Source organism: Pituophis catenifer, unplaced genomic scaffold, assembly GCF_029215685.1.
Source record: "Pituophis catenifer annectens isolate HBS135680 unplaced genomic scaffold, rPitCat1.0.hap2 SCAF_3, whole genome shotgun sequence".
NCBI lineage: Eukaryota > Metazoa > Chordata > Lepidosauria > Squamata > Colubridae > Pituophis > Pituophis catenifer.
Window position 1 is genome coordinate 10,046,015 of NW_027256883.1, and position 19,642 is coordinate 10,065,656.

At 44.5% G+C, this 19,642-nt stretch overlaps 1 protein-coding gene across 1 annotated transcript in view; it reads left to right on the forward strand.

Moving 5' to 3' along the window:
* The window catches only part of ZFAT (zinc finger and AT-hook domain containing), a 127,178-nt gene that overhangs the window by 98,589 nt on the left and 8,947 nt on the right, over positions 1–19,642 (forward strand). The window contains exons 14-15 of the mRNA XM_070940314.1: positions 247–370; positions 2,783–2,913. Of these exons, the coding sequence (XP_070796415.1) occupies positions 247–370; positions 2,783–2,913 (255 nt within the window). The remainder of the gene's footprint in view (positions 1–246; positions 371–2,782; positions 2,914–19,642) is intronic.

A 19,642-nucleotide genomic window follows, 5' to 3' on the forward strand; every position in this document is an offset into this window, starting at 1 on the left:
CCTTGACAAGTCATTTCCAGATTACTTTTCTATTAAAAAAAAAAATGTTCTTTCGTTGCTGAGTCTTTTCTTGCTTCCTACATCAAAAGATTCTAACTTGTTTCATTGTCAAAAGCCATTTTGTGATGCTGTGCTATTCAAAGAGACATACTTAAGCTTGAACTGTAGGTACGTATTTCGGCAGCTCTGTAATATACTGGTGCCTGTTAACTCTTATTTCTTCTCCAACTGCCTTCTGCTTTGCAGCAAACTACAGAAATTTCCGAAGAATCCTCCACGCAGTACCTTCATATCACCGAAGCTGGAGATCTGCAAGGGACTCAGGCAGCTGTTGCAGCTCTGCAGGACCTCAGATATACCTCAGAGAATGGTAACATGCTCTCATTAAGACCAGATCAATACTTTAAAAAAAAAAAAAGATGTTTAAATGATGTTTCAGCCAGTTCGGTCTAGTGATTAAGGCACCAGGTGAAAAAGCAGAAAACTCCGAGTTCTAGTCCCACTTTAGGCAAAAAAAAAAAGCCAAATGGGTGACTTTGGGCCACTCACCAGGAGACAGTGAGTTCTAGTCCCGCTTTAGGCATGAAAGCTGGCTGGATGACGTTGGGCCAATCACCTGGAGACAGTGAGTTCTAGTCCCGCCTTAGGCATGAAAGCTGGCAGAGTGAATTGGGGCCAATCACCTGGAGACAGTGAGTTCTAGTCCCGCCTTAGGCATGAAAGCTGGCTGGGTGACTTTGGGCCAATCACCTGGAGACAGTGAGTTCTAGTCCCGCTTTAGGCATGAAAGCTGGCAGAGTGACTTGGGGCCAATCACCTGGAGACAGTGAGTTCTAATCCCGCCTTAGGCATGAAAGCTGGCAGAGTGACTTTGGGCCAATCACTTGGAGACAGTGAGTTCTAATCCCACCTTAGGCATGAAAGCTGGCTGGGTGACTTTGGGCCAATCACCTGGAGACAGTGAGTTCTAGTCCCGCCTTAGGCATGAAAGCTGGCTGGGTGACTTTGGGCCAATCACCTGGAGACAGTGAGTTCTAGTCCCGCCTTAGGCATGAAAGCTGGCTGGGTGACTTTGGGCCAATCACCTGGAGACAGTGAGTTCTAGTCCTGCCTTAGGCATGAAAGCTGGCAGAGTGACTTTGGGCCAATCACTTGGAGACAGTGAGTTCTAATCCCACCTTAGGCATGAAAGCTGGCTGGGTGACTTTGGGCCAATCACCTGGAGACAGTGAGTTCTAGTCCCGCCTTAGGCATGAAAGCTGGCTGGGTGACTTTGGGCCAATCACCTGGAGACAGTGAGTTCTAGTCCCGCCTTAGGCATGAAAGCTGGCTGGGTGACTTTGGGCCAATCACCTGGAGACAGTGAGTTCTAGTCCTGCCTTAGGCATGAAAGCTGGCAGAGTGACTTGGGGCCAATCACTTGGAGACCGTGAGTTCTAGTCCCGCCTTAGGCATGAAAGCTGGCTGGGTGACTTTGGGCCAATCACCTGGAGACAGTGAGTTCTAGTCCCGCCTTAGGCATGAAAGCTGGCTGGGTGACTTTGGGCCAATCACCTGGAGACAGTGAGTTCTAGTCCCGCCTTAGGCATGAAAGCTGGCTGGGTGACTTTGGGCCAATCACCTGGAGACAGTGAGTTCTAGTCCTGCCTTAGGCATGAAAGCTGGCAGAGTGACTTGGGGCCAATCACTTGGAGACCGTGAGTTCTAGTCCCGCCTTAGGCATGAAAGCTGGCTGGGTGACTTTGGGCCAATCATTTGGAGACAGTGAGTTCTAGTCCCGCCTTAGGCATGAAAGCTGGCTGGGTGACTTTGGGCCAATCACTTGGAGACAGTGAGTTCTAGTCCTGCCTTAGGCATGAAAGCTGGCAGAGTGACTTTGGGCCAATCACCTGGAGACAGTGAGTTCTAGTCCCGCCTTAGGCATGACAGCTGGCTGGGTGACTTTGGGCCAATCACCTGGAGACAGTGAGTTCTAGTCCCGCCTTAGGCATGAAAACTGATTGGGTGACTTTAAGTCAATCAGTGGGAGATGGTGAGTTTGGGCCAAGCTGTTAGGTACCACATTTGAAAGATAAGAAGAAAAGACAGCATCAGCATTCAATTAATATTGCAGATGCAATAAATGAAAGGGGAAATTTACACAAGACCCTGAGGGAAAATTGGCATAAAATGCAATAAAGCCCTCAAGAAGGAGAAAATAAGCATGAAAGGAAGGAGGTGAGACATTTGAGTCAGAAGACGAGAGGGATATTTTGGCATATAGGAAGTCTTTGACTTAACGACCACAATTGGAACCAGAATTTCCTTTGCAAAGCAAGGTGGTTCTTAAGTGAACCACGCCTGATTATACGAGCATTTTTTTGTCATGGTTGTTAAGCAAATCGCTGCAGTTCTTAAGTGAATCATGCGGTCGTTAAATAAATCCATATTCCCCCATTGACTTTGCTTGTCAGAAGCTGGCTGGGAAGGTCGCAATGGCGATCCCAGGTGTCCAGAACATTGCAACCCTCGTAAAGTCATGCTGATTGCCAAACACCCAAAATTTGATCCCTCACGTGGCTGTGGGGGTGTGAGAATCATAAGCGTGAGGACCAGTGGTAAGTCCCTTTTTTCAATGCCTTTGTAACTCGCTAAACGAACAGTTGTAAATCGAGGACTACCTTTAGCGTGTAGAGTGGTTGTATAGGCAGTGCAGAAAGGGGAGCAAGGGGAACGGTGGCCCCAGTGCCACAAAGTTTGCATCCTCCTCACAGTGTTAATCTTCATGCTTCTCCCCCATAAGGAGGAAGGCTTGATGCCACGGCTGTCAACATCCTTCAGCAAATCATTGAGCTGGGATCAGAGCCCCATGACGGAGCTGCTCTAGCTTCTGTGGTTGCCATGGCCCCAGGAACCGTCACTGTGCTGAAGCAGGTAATCTTTCTTTTCATTCCCAGTTGAATTCTCTCTCTCTCTCTCCCTCCCTCCCTCCCTCCCTTCCTCTCCCCCCTCTCCCTCTTCCTCTCTCTTTCCCTCTCCCCCTCTCTCCTTCCCCCTCTCCCTCCCTCCCTCTCCCTCCCTCTCCCTCTCTCTTTCCCTCTTCCTTTCTCTCTCCCTCTCTCGCTCTCCCTCCCTCCCTCCCTCCCTCTCTCTCTTTCCCTCTCCCTCTCTCCCTCTCTCTTTCTCTCTTTCCCTCCCTCCCTCTTCCTCTCTCGCTCTCCCTCCCTCTCTCTCTTTCCCTCTCCCCCCTCTCCCTCTCTCTCTCTCTCTCCCTCCCTCCCTCCCCCTCTCTTTCCCTCTCCCCTGTCCCTCTCTCTCTCCCTCCCCCTCTCTTTTTCTCTCTCCCCCCCTCTCCCTCTCTCTCCCTCCCTCTCTCTCCCTCTCCCTCCATCCCTCTCTCTCCCCCCCTCTCTCTTTCTCTCCCTGTGATCCTGTGGAACATCCTTTGGTTATTTAGCAATAGCAATAGCACTTAGATTTACATACCGCTTCACAGTGCTTTCCAGCCCTCTCTAACCAGTTTACAGAGTCAGCCTATTGCCCCAAACAATCTGGATCCTCATTTTACCCACCTTGGAAGGATGGAAGGATGAATCAACCTTGAGCCTGGTAAGATTCGATCTGCCAAACTGCTGGCAGCCGGTGATCAGCAGAAGTAGCCTGCAGTACTGCACTCTAACCACTGTGCCACCACGGCTCGTTTGACACACACAAGTGCATTTTTGAGATCTGGTTGATCTCAGCTGAAGGCGGTGGTTTTTCAGCCAAGCAACTCATTCCTACGCCAGTCACCAGGAGCCTATGAGTTCTAGATCCACCTTAGGCATGAAAGCCAGTTGCATGACTCCTGGGCCTATCACCAGGAGAGTACAAGTTTTGCCTTAGGCATGAAAACTGGCTGGGTGATTGTGGGGCAGTGTAGGAAAACAGAAATCAGAGCCTGGGGGCAGAGTCAAAAGAGGAATCAGCCTAGAATCTCTACGTTGCCACAAGCAGACTAAGTCCAACCCCCTTTGAATTCCATGGGCCCTTATCTAACTCCAAGCAGGCACTAACCATTAATTGGCAAGATTCCTGTGCATAGACATGAATAACAATAAGTTAGTTTAATTGAACCTTCATGTGTGAAGCTGATCTTTTGTGCCTGACAGCCCCTGGCTCTCAGCCCAATCCACCTCATAGGCTTGTGGGTGGGGAAAATAGGAGGAGGAAGGTGGGTTGAGTATGTTCGCCATCTTAATTTATTAAATTAAAAGCGGGAAATAAATACAGACAGACAGACAGACATATCAAGGTAGAAAAAAAATAGACCAAATGTAAAAGTGGAGGAAAATAGGGCCTGGTGGCTCAACAGACTGATAGCATTGTGATTAACACCAGCTGTCTGCAATTACTGTAAGTTCGAATCTCACCGGCCTCAAGGTTGACTCAGCCTTCCATCCTTTCTAAGGTAGGTAAATTGAGGACCCAGTTTGTGGGGGCAATAAGCTGACTTTGTATAAATATACAAAAGGATGAAGGCTATTGCTTAACGCATTGTAAGCCACCCTGAGTCTCCGGAGAAGGGCGGCATATAAATCAAATTAAAAAAAAAAGAAAGAAAGAAAACAAACCAATGCAATCCTAGATTGTATTACCAGAGGGTTAGAATGATCAAGATCACATGAAGTGTTAGTACTGCTTTACAAAGCCTTCATAAAACCGTACTTGGAATACTGCATCCAGTTGTGGTCACCATATTATAAAACAGATGTTGAGACTCTGGAAAGAGTGCAGAAAAGAGCAACAAGGATGATTAGAGGGCTGGAGTCTAAAACGTATGAAGAGCAGTTACTGGAATTGGGTATGTCTCATTTAATGAAAAGAAGGACTAGGGGTGACATGATAGCTGTTTTCCAGTATTTGAGGGGCTGCCGCAAAGAAGAGGGAGTCAAGCTATTCTCCAAAGCACCAGAAAACAAGACAAGAAGCAATGGATGGAAACTAATCAGGGAGAAAAGCAACCTGGAACTAAGGGGAAATCTCCTTAGTTACAGTTAGAACAATTAAACAGTGGAACTGGTTGCTTCCAGAAATTGTGGGTGCTCCATCCCTGGAGGTTTCTAAGAAGGGATTGGACAACCATTTGTCTGAAATGGTATAGGGCAGTGGTGCCAAACCTATGGCATGCGTGCCAGAGGTGGCACGCAGAGCCCTCTCTGTGGGCACGTGCACCATTGCCCCAGCTCTGTTTCAGGTCTCTGCCACGCATATGTGCGTGCCTCCCGCCAACCAGCTGGTTGTTGTGGCTCCGTTACCTGAGCCTGTGTCATCGGGAGGAGAGGACTCCGAGAGTGAAGGAGAGGAGTTGGCAAGGCCTACCTCTCCAGGACTCTCCTCTCTGGCAATGCCTTCGGCGTCTGCCGAAGGGCAAGAGATAGGGCCGGGGCCAAGCACGTCCACGCAGCCATAGGTGGACAGTGATGAGAGTAATGAGTCTTGGCTGGATCCACGCCAGCGTCGCAGAGATAAGCGCGCACAACAGAGATTAGTCTGAGTCACTGGACCACACCCCACAAGGTATAAAAGGGAGTGTGGTGGCCAGTCAAACCTTGTGACGAACAAAGCTGAAAGCTTCCACGCCATTCTGCATTGCCGGACTTTTGCTTTAAGACTTTGCTGGATTATCTTTGGACTTGATTTACTCTGTAATTATTGAGCTGTTTCCTTTGATGTACCAGAAGTGGGGAGAAGTTATCTCTCCTCTTCGTAAGTAATAAACTCTTGGCTGGCAGCCACTAGGTTGTTGCCAAGTTCCGTTATCATAAGGAAAAGGATTTTGCCAGCTGGTTTGGTCCTTAACTCTTGGATGTCTGTTGGTGTGTGTGCGTGTGTGATGGGGACAGAACACTGGTCTTCTGGTCTGCCACACGTGTGGGGTGCAAGGGCATGCGCCCGTGTCTTGCAGTTTAGGCGGGGCGTGGGTGCATGTGTGGGGGAAGCACACATGCGCGGGGCTTATGCATGCATGCGCCCACATCTTGCAGTTTGGACACACACACACGCACTTTGGGCACTAAGTGCCTAAAAGGTTCTCCATCACTGGTATAAGGTCTCCTGCTTTAGCAAGGGGTTGAACTAGAAAACCTCCAAGGTCCTTTCCTCTGTTGTTCTGTTCTGTTCTGTTCTGTTCTGTTCTGTTCTGTTCTGTTCTGTTCTGTTCTGTTCTGTTCTGTTAAGGCAGTGTTTCTCAACCTTGGAAGCTTGAAGATGGGTGGACTTCAACTCCCAGAATCCCCCAGCCAGCGCTGCTGGCTGGGGGATTCTGGGAGTTGAAGTCCACCCATCTTCAAGCTTCCAAGGTTGAGAAACACTGTGTTAAGGTTTTGTTAAAGGCTAAGCTTTACTCTGTGTTGGACTTGTCTTGCCATCATTGCTGAAGCTTTGGGCAGCCTTTTCTTTTTTTTTTTTCTTTCTTCAATGAGATTCCGACTTGGTCCTTTTCATCCCTTTCCATCCCTTAATCTCTGTTAGAGCTCTTTCTGCTTCCTTCTCCCTCCCTTCCCTGAAAGCGATGGTTGGTCTCCAGCTGCCGTGAGAATTGCCTCTCCTCCTCTCTCAGCTGCTATCCTTATCAGCCCTCTCTGTGTGATTCCTCTCTTTGTGTAAATCTTTCTTCGTTCCTTCAATCAGTCTGGCTACACGAGCTTTGCGGAATTGTTCAAATCCAGCCACTAAGGAGGGTGAATAGCCTTGGTAGTACAGTGGTCTAAGGCACCCTGTTATTAAGCTGGTTATTAAGACCAGCTGCCTGCAATTACTGCAGGTTCGAATCTCGCCAAGGCTCAAGGTTGACTCAGCCTTCCATCCTTTCTAAGGTAGGTAAATTGAGGACCCAGTTGTGGGGGCAATAAGATGACTTTGTATAAATATACAAAAGGATGAAGGCTATTGCTGAGCACATTGTAAGCCGCCCTGAATCTCCGGAGAAGGGCGGCATATAAATCAAATTAAAAAAAATAAAATAAAATAGCAATAGCACTTAGACCTACAGGCCGCTTCACAGTGCTTTTACAGCCCTCTCTAAGCGGTTTACAAAGTCAGCCTCCTGCCCCCAACAATCTGGGTCCTCGTTTTACCCACCGCGGAAGGATGGGAGGCTGAGACAACCTTGAGCCCGTGAGAATCGAACTGCTAGCAACCAACTGTCAGCAGACGTAGCCTGCAGTATTGCACTATGACCACTGCACCACCATGGATGTATGTGGTGCCTAAAATGATAAATTATATGGTTGTTTGTAAATGGAGTAGTTTGGAGTTAAGCTTACACCAAGCTCACTGGCAAAAAAGCAGCTTATATGGACATTAAGCTAGACCAGGCCTTAGCCACTATTTTTGGGTAAAGGTAAAAGTAAAGGTTCCCCTCGCATATATGTGCTAGTCGTTCCTGACTCTAGTAGGCAGTGCCTCATCTCTGTTTCAAAGCCGAAGAGCTAGCGCTGTCTGAAGAAGTCTCCATGGTCATGTGGCCAACATGACTAAATGCCAAAGGCGCACAGGATGCTGTTACCATCCCACCAAAGGTGGTCCTTATTTTTCTACTTGCATTTTTATACGTGCTTTTGAACTGCTAGGTTGGCAGAAGCTGGGACGAGTCACGGGAGCTCACTCCGTTACGCGGCACTAGGGATTCGAACCGCTGAACTGCCGACCTTTCGATCGACAAAACTCAGCCTCTTAGCCACTGAGCCACCGTGTCCCTAATTTTTAGGTAGAATGGGTTTAAGTCAGTTCTAGGGAAGAAATCTCTTTCGTGGGATCCTTGGTGCTGCCCTCTGAGCAAACCCCACTCCCTTTTAGTATTGATGTCGTTACCCAGTCAGGTAATGGGTACCCTTCCCCCCCCCAGTTTCTCCACACCTCTCTTCTGTTTTTGTTGACTATCTTGCTGAGTTTCCTGGCTGTCCGCTGAAAGAAGTGATGAGTCAAGGAATTGAGTTGGCAAGCTGCGAACACCAAATTACCTGACATGAAGGACTGGAACAATTCCTTAGCTAGCCTTGCAGAAACTCAATTAAGTTGAGCTAAATAAACGCCAAGGCCTTTCTCGGGGTTCTGAAGCCGCTTCATAACATGGCCAAAAAAGAAAGGTGCCTTCTCTATAAGCTACCCCAGCCCATTGGAAGAGCCTCCCACTGAAATCCAGGCACTGGGCTAGGATGGGGAGAAATGGATGTGGAGCAATTATTTTTACAAATAGAAGAGAGGAGAGGAGGGGAGGGGAAGGGAGGAGAGGAGAGGAGAGGAGAGGAGAGGAGAGGAGAGGAGAGGAGAGGAGAGGAGAGGAGAGGAGAGGAGAGGAGAGGAGAGGAGAGGAGAGGAGAAGAGAAGAGAAGAGAAGAGAAGAGAAGAGAAGAGAAGAGAAGAGAAGAGAAGAGAAGAGAAGAGAAGAGAAGAGAAGAGAAGAGAAGAGAATTATTTATTGGCCAAATGTGATTGGACACACAAGGAATTTGTCTTGGTGCATTTGCTCTCAGTGTAAGATACATTCATCAAGAATCATAAGGTACAACACTTAATGATAGTCATAAGGTACAAATAAGTAATCGAATCATACTAGGAAACAATATAAATCGTAAGGATACAGCAACAAGTTACAGCCATACAGTCATAAGTGGAGGGAGATGGTGGTGGGAACAATGAGAAGATTAATAGTAATAGTAGTGCAGACTTAGTAAATAGTTGACAGTGTTGAGGGAATTATTTGTTTAGCAGAGTGATGGCGTTCAGGGAAAAAACTGTTCTTGTGTCTAGTTGTCTTGGTGTGCAGTGCTCTATAGCGTCGTTTTGAGGGTAGGAGTTGAAACAATTTATGTCCAGGATGTGAGGGGTCTGTAAATATTTTCACAGCTCATAGTGCATATGACAGGGAATAATAGAGTTGGAAGGGACCTTGGAGGACTTCTAGACTGACCCCATGCTCAAGCAGGAGACCTTATACCATTTCAGACAGATGGTTGTCCAGTCTCTTTATGAAAGCCTCCAGTGATGGAGCACCCACACTTTCTGAAAGCAAGCTATTCCATTGGTTGATTGCTTCTAATATCCAACACACCTTCCTCCTCCTATTTTCCTCACAACAGCAATAACCCTGTGAGGCAGGCTGGGCTGAGAGAGAGAGAGAGTGACTGGCCCAAAGGCATCCAGGCAGCTTTCATGCCTAAGACGGAACTAGAACTCAGAGCCTCCTGGTGATTCTCCCAAGCCATCTAGCTGGCTTTTTCATGGCTGTGGCAGGACTTGAACTCGCGATCGTTGGCTTTGTAGCTTGCTTCTTGCATGGGCGACATGATTGTTTTATTGTTGCGGTCTTGGTTTGGCTGTGCTTTATTTTCTTTTCAACCCCTGATCCAGTGGTGGGTTTCACTTACCTTTGCTACCGGTTTGCTCGCATGCGCAGAGCGTATTTGATGATGTCCGGGCAGGTGGGCGGAGCCTCCCACCACAGCTGCTACCGGTTAGCCTGAACTGGGGTGAACCGATAGCAACCCACCACTGCCCTGATCGTCTTTATCAGTGGTGAATAAAAAGACATTTCTTTGAATAATAAACAAATACCGCCTAAATAAATTTAACAAGTAACAAATAAATAACACCATCTGAGGAAAAATTCATGAGGAGAATGGATGCTTTTTCAATCTCTAATCATTCTAGATTCATCCTTCTTCAATGTATTATTTTAAAGGCAGTATGTTTAAAGCAATGTTGTTGTTTGCTTTTGGGGGAGGATATTGTGATTCTCTCAGCCCTGTGACTGTCAGTTATTGAAACAATAGTAAGAGTAAAAAGACTGGAGGTTATTTTAATGCATTGTGTCCCGAGTCTCTTTATCTCTGTCATCTAAAAATCCCTCTAAGCAGAAGGGAAGATTCAAGTGGGCAGGTTTCACTCCTCTTCCCACAGTGTGAAGGAGATAATTGTATCCCATTTATCTCTTAGTCCTAATTACTTACCTAATTATACAACTCATCTTGAAATACCTTCTATCAGGAGTTTTTGAAAGAGGGCCAGGGCTTCCTTCTTTCCAGAATTTTTTTTTTTATCAATAAAGTAAGTGTATGTGTGTTTCTGGTACGTCTGCGTATAGTACATGAGATATTACTCTCAACCCATTCTTTCGGTCCTGTTGGGTCTTTACAGTTAGTCCTTGACTTACAACTAGTTGTTTAGCGACTTTTCAATGTTACAGTGCTCCTCCCCCAAAATAGAATGGAATTCTTTATTGGCCAAGTGTGATTGGACACACAAGGAATTTGTCTTTGGTGTATATGCTCTCAGTGTACATAAGGAGAATGAAATACATTCATCAAGAATAAAAAATAGAACACAATGATAGTCAAGGCAGTGGTCAATTCCAGCAGGTTCTGACAGGTTCTGGAGAACCGGTAGCAGAAATTTTGAGCAGTTCAGAGAACCGGCAGCGGAAATTTTGAGTAGTTCAGAGAACCAGCAAATACCATCTCTGGCTGGCCCCAGAGTGGGGTGAGAATGGAGATTTTGCAATATCCTTCCCCTGGAGTGGAGTGGGAATGGAGATTTTGCAGTATCCTTCCCTTGCCACGCCCACCAAGCCACACCACGCCTACAGAACCGGTAGTAAAAAAATTAGGATTTCATCACTGAGTCAAGGTTACTAAAAAGCTATCAAATCGTACTAGGAAACAAATAAAAACAATATAATTGAAAGATACAAGCAACATGGTTATAGTCATAAGTGGGAAGAGATAGATACTAGTAAGGAAGAGAAGAATAATAGTAATACATTCTTAGTAAATTAAAGGGAATTAGTTGCTAAGCAGAGTAATGGCATTCAGGAAAAAACTGTCCTTGTGTCTAGTTGTTCTGGTGCGCAGTGCCCTATAGCATCGTTTTGAGGGTAGAAGTTGAAACAATTTATGTCCAGGATGTGAGAGGTCTGTAAATATTGTAGATATGTAGAAAAAGGCTACTTACAACCCAGTTGCAGAATTACAATGTTTGCAACACCACCTCCACCCAAACTTAATGTGATTGCATTTTGAGTGCTGGATAATAATTTTGACTACTTCAGCTTCAACCACAACAATACATGAGCAAATAATAGATACAAACTCAAGGTAAACCGCTCCAAACTCGATTGCAGAAAATATGACTTCAGCAACAGAGTGGTCAATGCCTGGAATGCACTGCTTGACTCTGTAGTTTCTTCCCCAAAACCCCCAAAACTTTAACCTTAAACTGTCTACTGTTGACCTCACCCCATTCCTAAGAGGTCTGTAAGGGGCGTGCATAAGCACATCAACATGCCTACCATCCCTGTCCTAATATTCCTTTTTACTTACTCTTTTCATGTATTCAAATTATGTTTATACTTTTACCTGTTCCGACGATCACAGTTGTGCCACGAAATCGTCGGAACCTTTTTCTTTCCTTTTTAAAAACATTTTTACTACCTATTCGCCCGAACCTGTAGTAAAAAAAAAATGCTTTTAAAAAGTTTTTTAAAAAAAGGTTCCGATGATCACGCGGCACAGCTGTGACCATCGGAACTTTTTTTTTACTTTTTTAAAGCATTTTTTTTTACTACTGGTTCGGGCGAATAGGTAGTAAAAAGATGCTTTAAAAAGGTTTTTTTAAAAAATTGGCCATGCCCACCCAGTCACATGACCCCCACCACCATCAAGCCACGCCCACAGAACCGGTAGCAAAAAAAAATTGCATTTCACCATTGAGGTCATCCAGATCAACCTCCTGCTCAAGCAATTCTATACAATTTCAGACAAGTGGCTGTCCAGCCTCTTCTTCAGAACCTCCAACGTCAAAGAATTAAAAGAGAATTAAAATGGAAGGGCATCTCCATGTGCTTTGACAGCTGCTATGAACTTGTTTCTTTTCTTTCTTTCTTTCTTTCTTTTTTTTTTTGTCAGACAGATATAAAATTAAAATTTTGGGTAGGTGGCATTGACTTCAACAGGAGCCACACGGAAGGAGCTTAAACACTGATCTGATTTGACTTGAACGTACCCTGAGAAACAAAGCAATTTGTCGTGGTAAAAGATGCAGACTGATGTCCACTAGAGGAAACAGAGCTGAGGCGTCACAGCAGTCAGTCAAATGACAAAACTAGTAGAAAACATAGGGAGAAGAGCAGCTAGGAAAGCTGCTAAATTTGTTTATTGGCCATTTTCATTTCAGGAGAATATCAAGTTGAATAGGCATTCAGCTCAGTGCCTTTGTCCCCAGTGAGATTTTGGTTTCCGATCACTTTTACATGAGCCACCTTATCTATTCATCTTTCCTTATATAACTTTTTATTATTTTTTATAAAAACAAACAAACATTTAGTACATCTGTCGCCCCCTCCCTGTGACATCTCGGTATTATCTTCAGTCCTTCTTCTTCTTCCAAAAAAAGGAACTTTCTTCTATCTTGATCTTTATACAAACCATTTTAATATCTCCTTACTAAAACAAAATTCTGCCTATCAAATTTTTAAATATAATCATAAAGCTTTTATCTTTTATATCTCTTTTCCAACCAATAATAGAAACAGTTCCATATTCTATAATACTCTATCTCTTCCCTATCTTTAATCCTTAAAGTCAATCTATTCATTTCTGCACAATCCATAATTTTTTTTTATCACCTCATCTTCCAAAGGTATTTTCTCTGCTTTCCAATTTTGAGCATAAACAATTCTTGCAGCTGTTATTACATGTCTTACCTATTCATCTTTGCTGTCCATGTTATTTGTTTGCACGTCTCCACGGCATTTAAAATTATGCCGGGCTTTTGACGAAAAAGAAAATGCCCATTTGAACACCCATTAAGGCCGCGTTATCCTTGGCTTGCAAGCTTCCCTGCGCCTCCTACCCCTCTATCCCGAGCAATCTGATTTGTTGCCACGGCAGTTGTATGTGCTTCAGAGTGTCGTTTGCCGGATAAATTGCAGGTCTGTTCTGTGATGTTGTGACATGAAGCAACTCCTGGCTGCCATAGAACAACGGGGTTGACAATTCACTGCCAGTGAGTAAACTGTTTGTGCCAAGGCAGGGGTGGGTAAGATGGTGCAATCCTGTAATTTCAGGAGCCCATCTGTTACTGTTGGGTTACCTGTTTCGATTCTGTGCTGTAAATGATTACAAATGTGTGGCTTGCAAATTTTAAATCGCTAAGCCTGTTGAGTTTATGGATGATGGAAACTAATCAAGGAGAGAAGCCACCTAGGAGAAATTTCCTAACAATGAGAACAAGCCTCTGGAGCCTGGGGAGAACAAAAAACGGGACTTCCAGTCCCATCGGAAGTTGGCAAATGGGCTGTTTCCGGCCTCCGGAGGGCATCCGGGAGGGTACGGATATGATATGATATGATATGATATGATATGATATGATATGATATGATATGATATGATATGATATGATATGATTTGATATGATATGATATGATATGATATGATATGATATGATATGGTATAAGGTAATAGGTTAGGTTACTGATTGCTTAGCTTAGGAAAAGGGATGTTATGTTTAGATATTAATATACTTAAAAGATTTGAATTAAGAGATATACGAATGGGGGTGGAGGAAATGGGTAGATTATGAGTAGAATAAATGCCAAATTAGGATCTATTATATAGCTTTATAGCCGAATGCTGTTTTGAAATGTATAGCATACGGGGGACATAATAATAATGTTAGAAAGAAATGTTTAGCACATAGGGGGTGGTGTAAAAGGGTGGTAAAGTATTATATAATGTGATATCAATTTGGATTTCATCTTGGAGAAGCCATGGAGGGAGGGGAGGGGGAGGGGGGGTTAGGGAGGGGAGGGGGAAAGGGGGAAAAATCTGTATTTGAAAAACTTTTTCAATTAAAAAAAAAAGGAGAGAAGCCACCTAGGAGAAATTTCCTAACAATGAGAACAAGCCTCTGGAGCCTGGGGAGAACAAAAAACGGGACTTCCAGTCCCATCAGAAGTTGGCAAATGGGCTGTTTCCGGCCTCCGGAGGGCATCCGGGAGGGTACGGAAGGCCATTTTTGCCCTCTCCAGGCTCCAAGAAAGCCTTTGGAGCCTGGGGAGGGCGAAAAAACGGGCCTACCGGGCCCACCGTGCCATTGTGTGCCAAAAGCGGGTGGGAGCACGGGGTGTGGGGTTCATTAAATTATGGGTGTGGGCACGCATGCCCGCGACCCCCCTGCGCTCCCCCTGCTTTTGGCACGCAACGGCAAAAAGGTTAGCGATCACTGGTATAGGATCTCCTGCTCGAGCAAGGGGTTGGACTAGAAGACCTCCAAGTTCCCTTTCAACTCTGTTATTCTGATTGAGCAACAGGCAGGCCTGTTGCTTATTAGATCTTTCTCTTGTTTATTCCCCATTTCTTTGTTAAGTATCGCCTGCTAAGAAGAATATGGTTAGCTGAACACCTTTAGTACAGACATGTACTAAACTACAGACATGTAGTTTCAGCATGTACAGCCATGCTGAAATTACTACATATGTCTACCCTGGATGATTAGAAAGAGTACAGGTAATCTTCAACTTACAACCATTCATTTAGTGACCGTCCAGAGTTACAATGGCATTGAAAAAAGTGAATTATGATAATTTTTCACATCAATAATAATAACAATAACAACAACAACAACAACAACAACAACTTTAATTCACTTAACACTCAAAGACCAGGTCCAACACACATAACAATCCCCAAACACACTCCCACCCACCACAATTCCCCACCCCTAAATCACCCAAACATCCACACAATAGCATGCCTCTGGACACGTGATCAAAATTTAGTCACTTTGGCAACTGACTCATATTAATGACGAATGCAGTGTCCCAGGCTCAGTTGATCACCTTTTGCGACTTTCTGACAAGCAAAATCAGTGTGGAAATCAGATTCGCTTAACAACTGTGTTACTAATTTAACAACTGCAGGGATTCGCTTAACAATAAATGGCATAAAACGGGGCAAAACTCATTTAACAACTCTTTGGCTAAGCAAGGGAAAGGTGAAAGAATCATTTGATTCATCTCACCCAAAACTGATCAGTGGCCAACATTTGCTAATGTTTTATTTTATTTCTGTCTTCAATTCAATTCAAATCTTTATTGTCAGTGCACAACATGTGCAATGAGATTGGTTGAGCTCCAATCTCATTTTTCCAATCTTTTTGCTTTTGTGTAGTTTTTATCATTTTAGGATTTTAAGCCACCCAGAGTTACCCTGTGATAAGATGGCAGCCAATAAGTTTTACAAATAAACAAATAAGTAAAACACTTGTGGCTGGATGCAGTTATGGTAGCCTAAGATGACCAAATCAAGCATCATATAACTACAGGTGGTCCTTGAGTTACGACTGTAATGAAGCCTGCCCGTTATGGTCGTAAGTCTTAACAGTCACAAAATAGATTGGTTTTAGAACTCATAAATGATCTCCATGTTTGCAAATACCACAGTTGTTAATTGAATCCATTGTTTCCTGCGACACAATTTTGCCGAAAACCAGAAGAGTGGTCATGAAATGCAGTCGTGACTGAAGGATTTTGCAAATGGCCATAAATACAGTTGTGTTGCCAAATACTCAAAGTGCAGTCACGACAGAATATTGAATCTGGGTCATAACTCTCCCTTTTCACGTACACCATAAGTTTGAATGGTTTTTAAGTAACTGGTCGTAAGTGGAAGGTTACCTGTATTGGCATAATAGCATTATTATTATTATTATTATTAAACTGTCATTAAACTGCCTGAAACATCACAACCAAAGATGCAATTATTGAGTGCAATTTGGCATCTTCAGCAACTCAGAGATCCTCTCTTGAGATGCCAGTGGATCTTGAAATCTTTTTCACTGCACACCGCACGAAGCTTCAGTGCTGGAACAAACTATTCTGGGAATGACTCATCAGGGAGTCTGCATTCTTCAATTAACACAATTAGACTTCTCTTCTTTGCTCACTCATCTAATTTCTCCTTTGCCTAATTCACTGATATTATTTTTATCAGAGGCAGCCTATAGAGACGCAGGCCGCTTTCTCTGCTCTCCTGCAATGCATTCAGATAATTGTGATGTTAGCCAAGAGATGGGGAGAAATTAATTTGAGTTCCCCTGTGTTTGCAAAATTAGAAATTCTATCCTAACAAACATCTGAACCGAGCCGCAGCTGGCCCTCCAAATTTGCATGTCTCTGGATATTAAAAAATGCATCTCTTTAAGCCAGGAGTTCCCAAATTCAGATCCTTTGATTATAGTTCTATTTGTTTCTTCATTATTGCTTCTGGGAAGGGATGCATTGGCTTTAATAGCTTTAAACTGATTATCCTTCTCTGAGTTTAATCTACTCATCCAGCCAGGTGGCTGAGAGTCCTACCACCAAGAGAGTGCCACCTTCAGCAATCTTGGACTTCTTGGTGATGGCTCCCCTTCTTCGGAGCAGATAATCCCCTAGATATTGTGCCACTCCCTGCTTATTATATTTCTGGAGAGCATTAAAAATATAGCTTTTCAAAAAAAAAAGAAAAATTGCAGATGGGTCAGATCATGGAAACCCTAGCCATTAGGGCTTCAGGCTGATTAATTAGATGAGCAGTTCACACCAAACTCTTTCGTTTCCTTCTTTCCTCCCTCCCTTCCTCCCTCTCTTCCTTTCTTTATGGTTGAGTGACTCTGGCCTATTTCCTGGGGGTTAAAACAGAGTACGAATTAATCATTGAATTTTGCCACACTGATAGCAAATAATTCACGTAACAGATATGTAAGGAACCTTGGAGCTCTTCTAATCCAACCCGTTCATTACTTCTTGTCTTGTCTTCGGGTGTTTTGGAGAATAGGTTAACTCTCTATTCTTTGTGGCAACCCCTTAGGTCAGTAGAGGAGCACATCGAAGTTAGCATTTCTGCTCATCCAGGTTCTGCTAGCATTGCCATCATCCTGCTGTAAGTTGGCTTTGGTACGAAGTATCTGTACCACCCTCAGTTTTCTGATACCAATACTTCATAGAGAGGTCCCTAATCTAAGTCAATCAGGGTAGGACAAGGAGCAGTGGGTGGAAACTAATCAAGAAGAGAAGCAACCCAGAACTAAGGAGAAATTTCCTGACAGTTAGAACAATTAACCAGTGGAACAACTTCCCTCCAGAAGTTGTGAATGCTCCAACACTGGATGTATTTAAAGAAGATGTTGGATAACCATTTGTCTGAAGTGGTGTAGAGTTTCCTGCCTAAGCAGGGGGTTAGACTAGAAGACCTCCAAGGTCCCTTCCAACTCTGTTATTCTATTCTATCCTTAATGGGCAAGTAGATTAAATATATATATATATATATTAAAGCCATATCCAACTCTTAGGGGCTGGTGTTCATCTCTGTTTCCTAGCCAAAGGAGGCAGCATTGTCCAAAGACCCTTTCCGTGGTCATGTGGCCAGCATGACTATACACCGAAAAATCACTGAATGCTATAACCTTCTCACCAAAGTGGTATCTATTTATCTACTTGCATTTGCATGCTTTCAAACTGCTAGGTTGGCAGAAGCCGGGGCAGTCATGTGTTAGTTACCCTTTTACAAATTCAGGGAAAACCGGATATTTTTCCAACTTTGTTTTTATTTTTGTCAATTTGGGGGCAAAGGCATGCTTCTCTGTCCTGACGTTTTATAGCTTCTTCTCCAATGCTACACAGCAACGGTATTTTCCAAGTCAGTACAAGACATGGACTCCCATGGAAGTTATGGTGATCTCGCCTCCATAAACAAGCTGCTATCTAGAAAGAAGACTTGGATAGAAATATGTAGGATTTGTTACTTAGGCAAATCAGACTAGGTGACTAGTCACCTGGCTAGGTGGCTCAGTGGCTAAGACGCTGAGCTTGTCGATCAGAAAGGTTGGCAGTTCGAATCCCTCGTACAGGTCTCCTGCGTGAGCAGGGGGTTGGACTAGATGTCCTCCAAGGTCCCTTCCAACTATGTTACTGTTATTGACTAAGCCAGCCCAGAACTGCCAGGTAGCATTTAGAAGCAGTTCAGGCAGACACATTCCTATTCACCGAACTGTAAGAAGTAGTCCATCACAGTGGCTAAGACGCTGAGCTTGCCGATCAGAAAGGTCGGCGGTTCGAATCCCTCGTACAGGTCTCCTGCGTGAGGAGGCGGGTTGGACTAGCTGACCTCCAAGGTCCCTTCCAACTCTGGTTACTGTTACAGTTGGACTTGCAAGATTCTGTAATAATAGCAAATCTTCCAGAAAAGTAGTATTAGTCTTTTTTTACAGAATTGATTTCCTGGCGCGATCCATCTAGTGGGGTTAACACTTCCAAGTGTGCTTCTCAAGTTAGTGGATATTTGGTTGCCTCTTGGAGTTGTGACAATCAATTCTAAGGCCAAACATCGTTCACAGAGGGAGTAAGGCTCTCCTGATTGATCCGCCAGATTAGGAAAATCCCATAAGGCCTTTGATTCTGCCAGCAAGTCCGTTTAAGAAGATACAATTGAATCTGGCAGTAGTTCCAGCTCAGTGCCCTCAACCCTCCTCAGATGACAGTGATTGTCAATCAGTTGGTGTCCTCCTTAGCCTCATAATCGCCCTCCAACTGCTTTCTAAAAGTGGTAGGTTATCCCAGATGCCATTCTTGTCTTCAGAAGGCATCACGGTCCATTGGGCCTCTGCTAAAGATCAGCAATTAAAATAGCCGTAGATGCAGTTACAAATATAGCTATAAAACTAGCCAAGTACAGCTATTTGTTTCACCATGCCAGGGTTCCGTATGCAAGCTCTAATCTAATTATAGAAGCTTGTCACAACGATTCATTCATTCATACCAGTGATGGGTTTCAAAAAATTTTTAATTACCGGTTCTGTGGGTGTGGCTTGGTGGGCGTGGCAGGGGAAGGATACTGCAAAATCTCCATTCCCACCCACTCCAGGGGAAGGATACTGTAAAATCTCCATTCCCACCCACTCCAGGGGAAGGTTACTGCAAAATCCCCATTTCCTCCCAATCAGCTGGGACTTGGAATGCAGAGAATAGATGGGGGCAGGGCCAGTCAGAATTTTTACTACCGGTTCTCCGAACTACTCAAAATTTCCGCTACCGGTTCTCCAGAACTGGTCAGAACCTGCTGAAACCCACCTCTGATTCATACCTATATATGATTTATATAGCAGCCCATATCACACAAGATGCTTACAGGATTCCAACACACAAACTTCAGGTAGTCCTCAACTTTCAACAGGTCATTTAGTGACCGTCCCAGGTTACAACAGCACTGAAAAAGGCAACTTTTGACCACTTTTCACACTTAACGCCTGAAGCGGCATCCCTGAGGACTACCTGAGCCACAGATAATCTCCCAGAGCCCAAGTATAAACATTGACTCCACTCACCATTAATGGTAAGAGAATTCATTTGTCCCAACCTTTCGGACCTCAGGGACCACTAAATTCAAAATTTTAAATCCCGCGGACCACTAATATGATCTGCCTAATGACCAGCTGGGTGGGCGTGGCTAGGTGGTCATGTGACTGTGTGGGCGTGGCCAACTTGATGTCACTCACATGGAAGGGTGCCTCACCGGCTTCTACTCACCCCTCTCCTCCCAGCCACTCCTCTCCTGTCTGCCCGGGCTCCTTAGCGCCCCAACAGGAA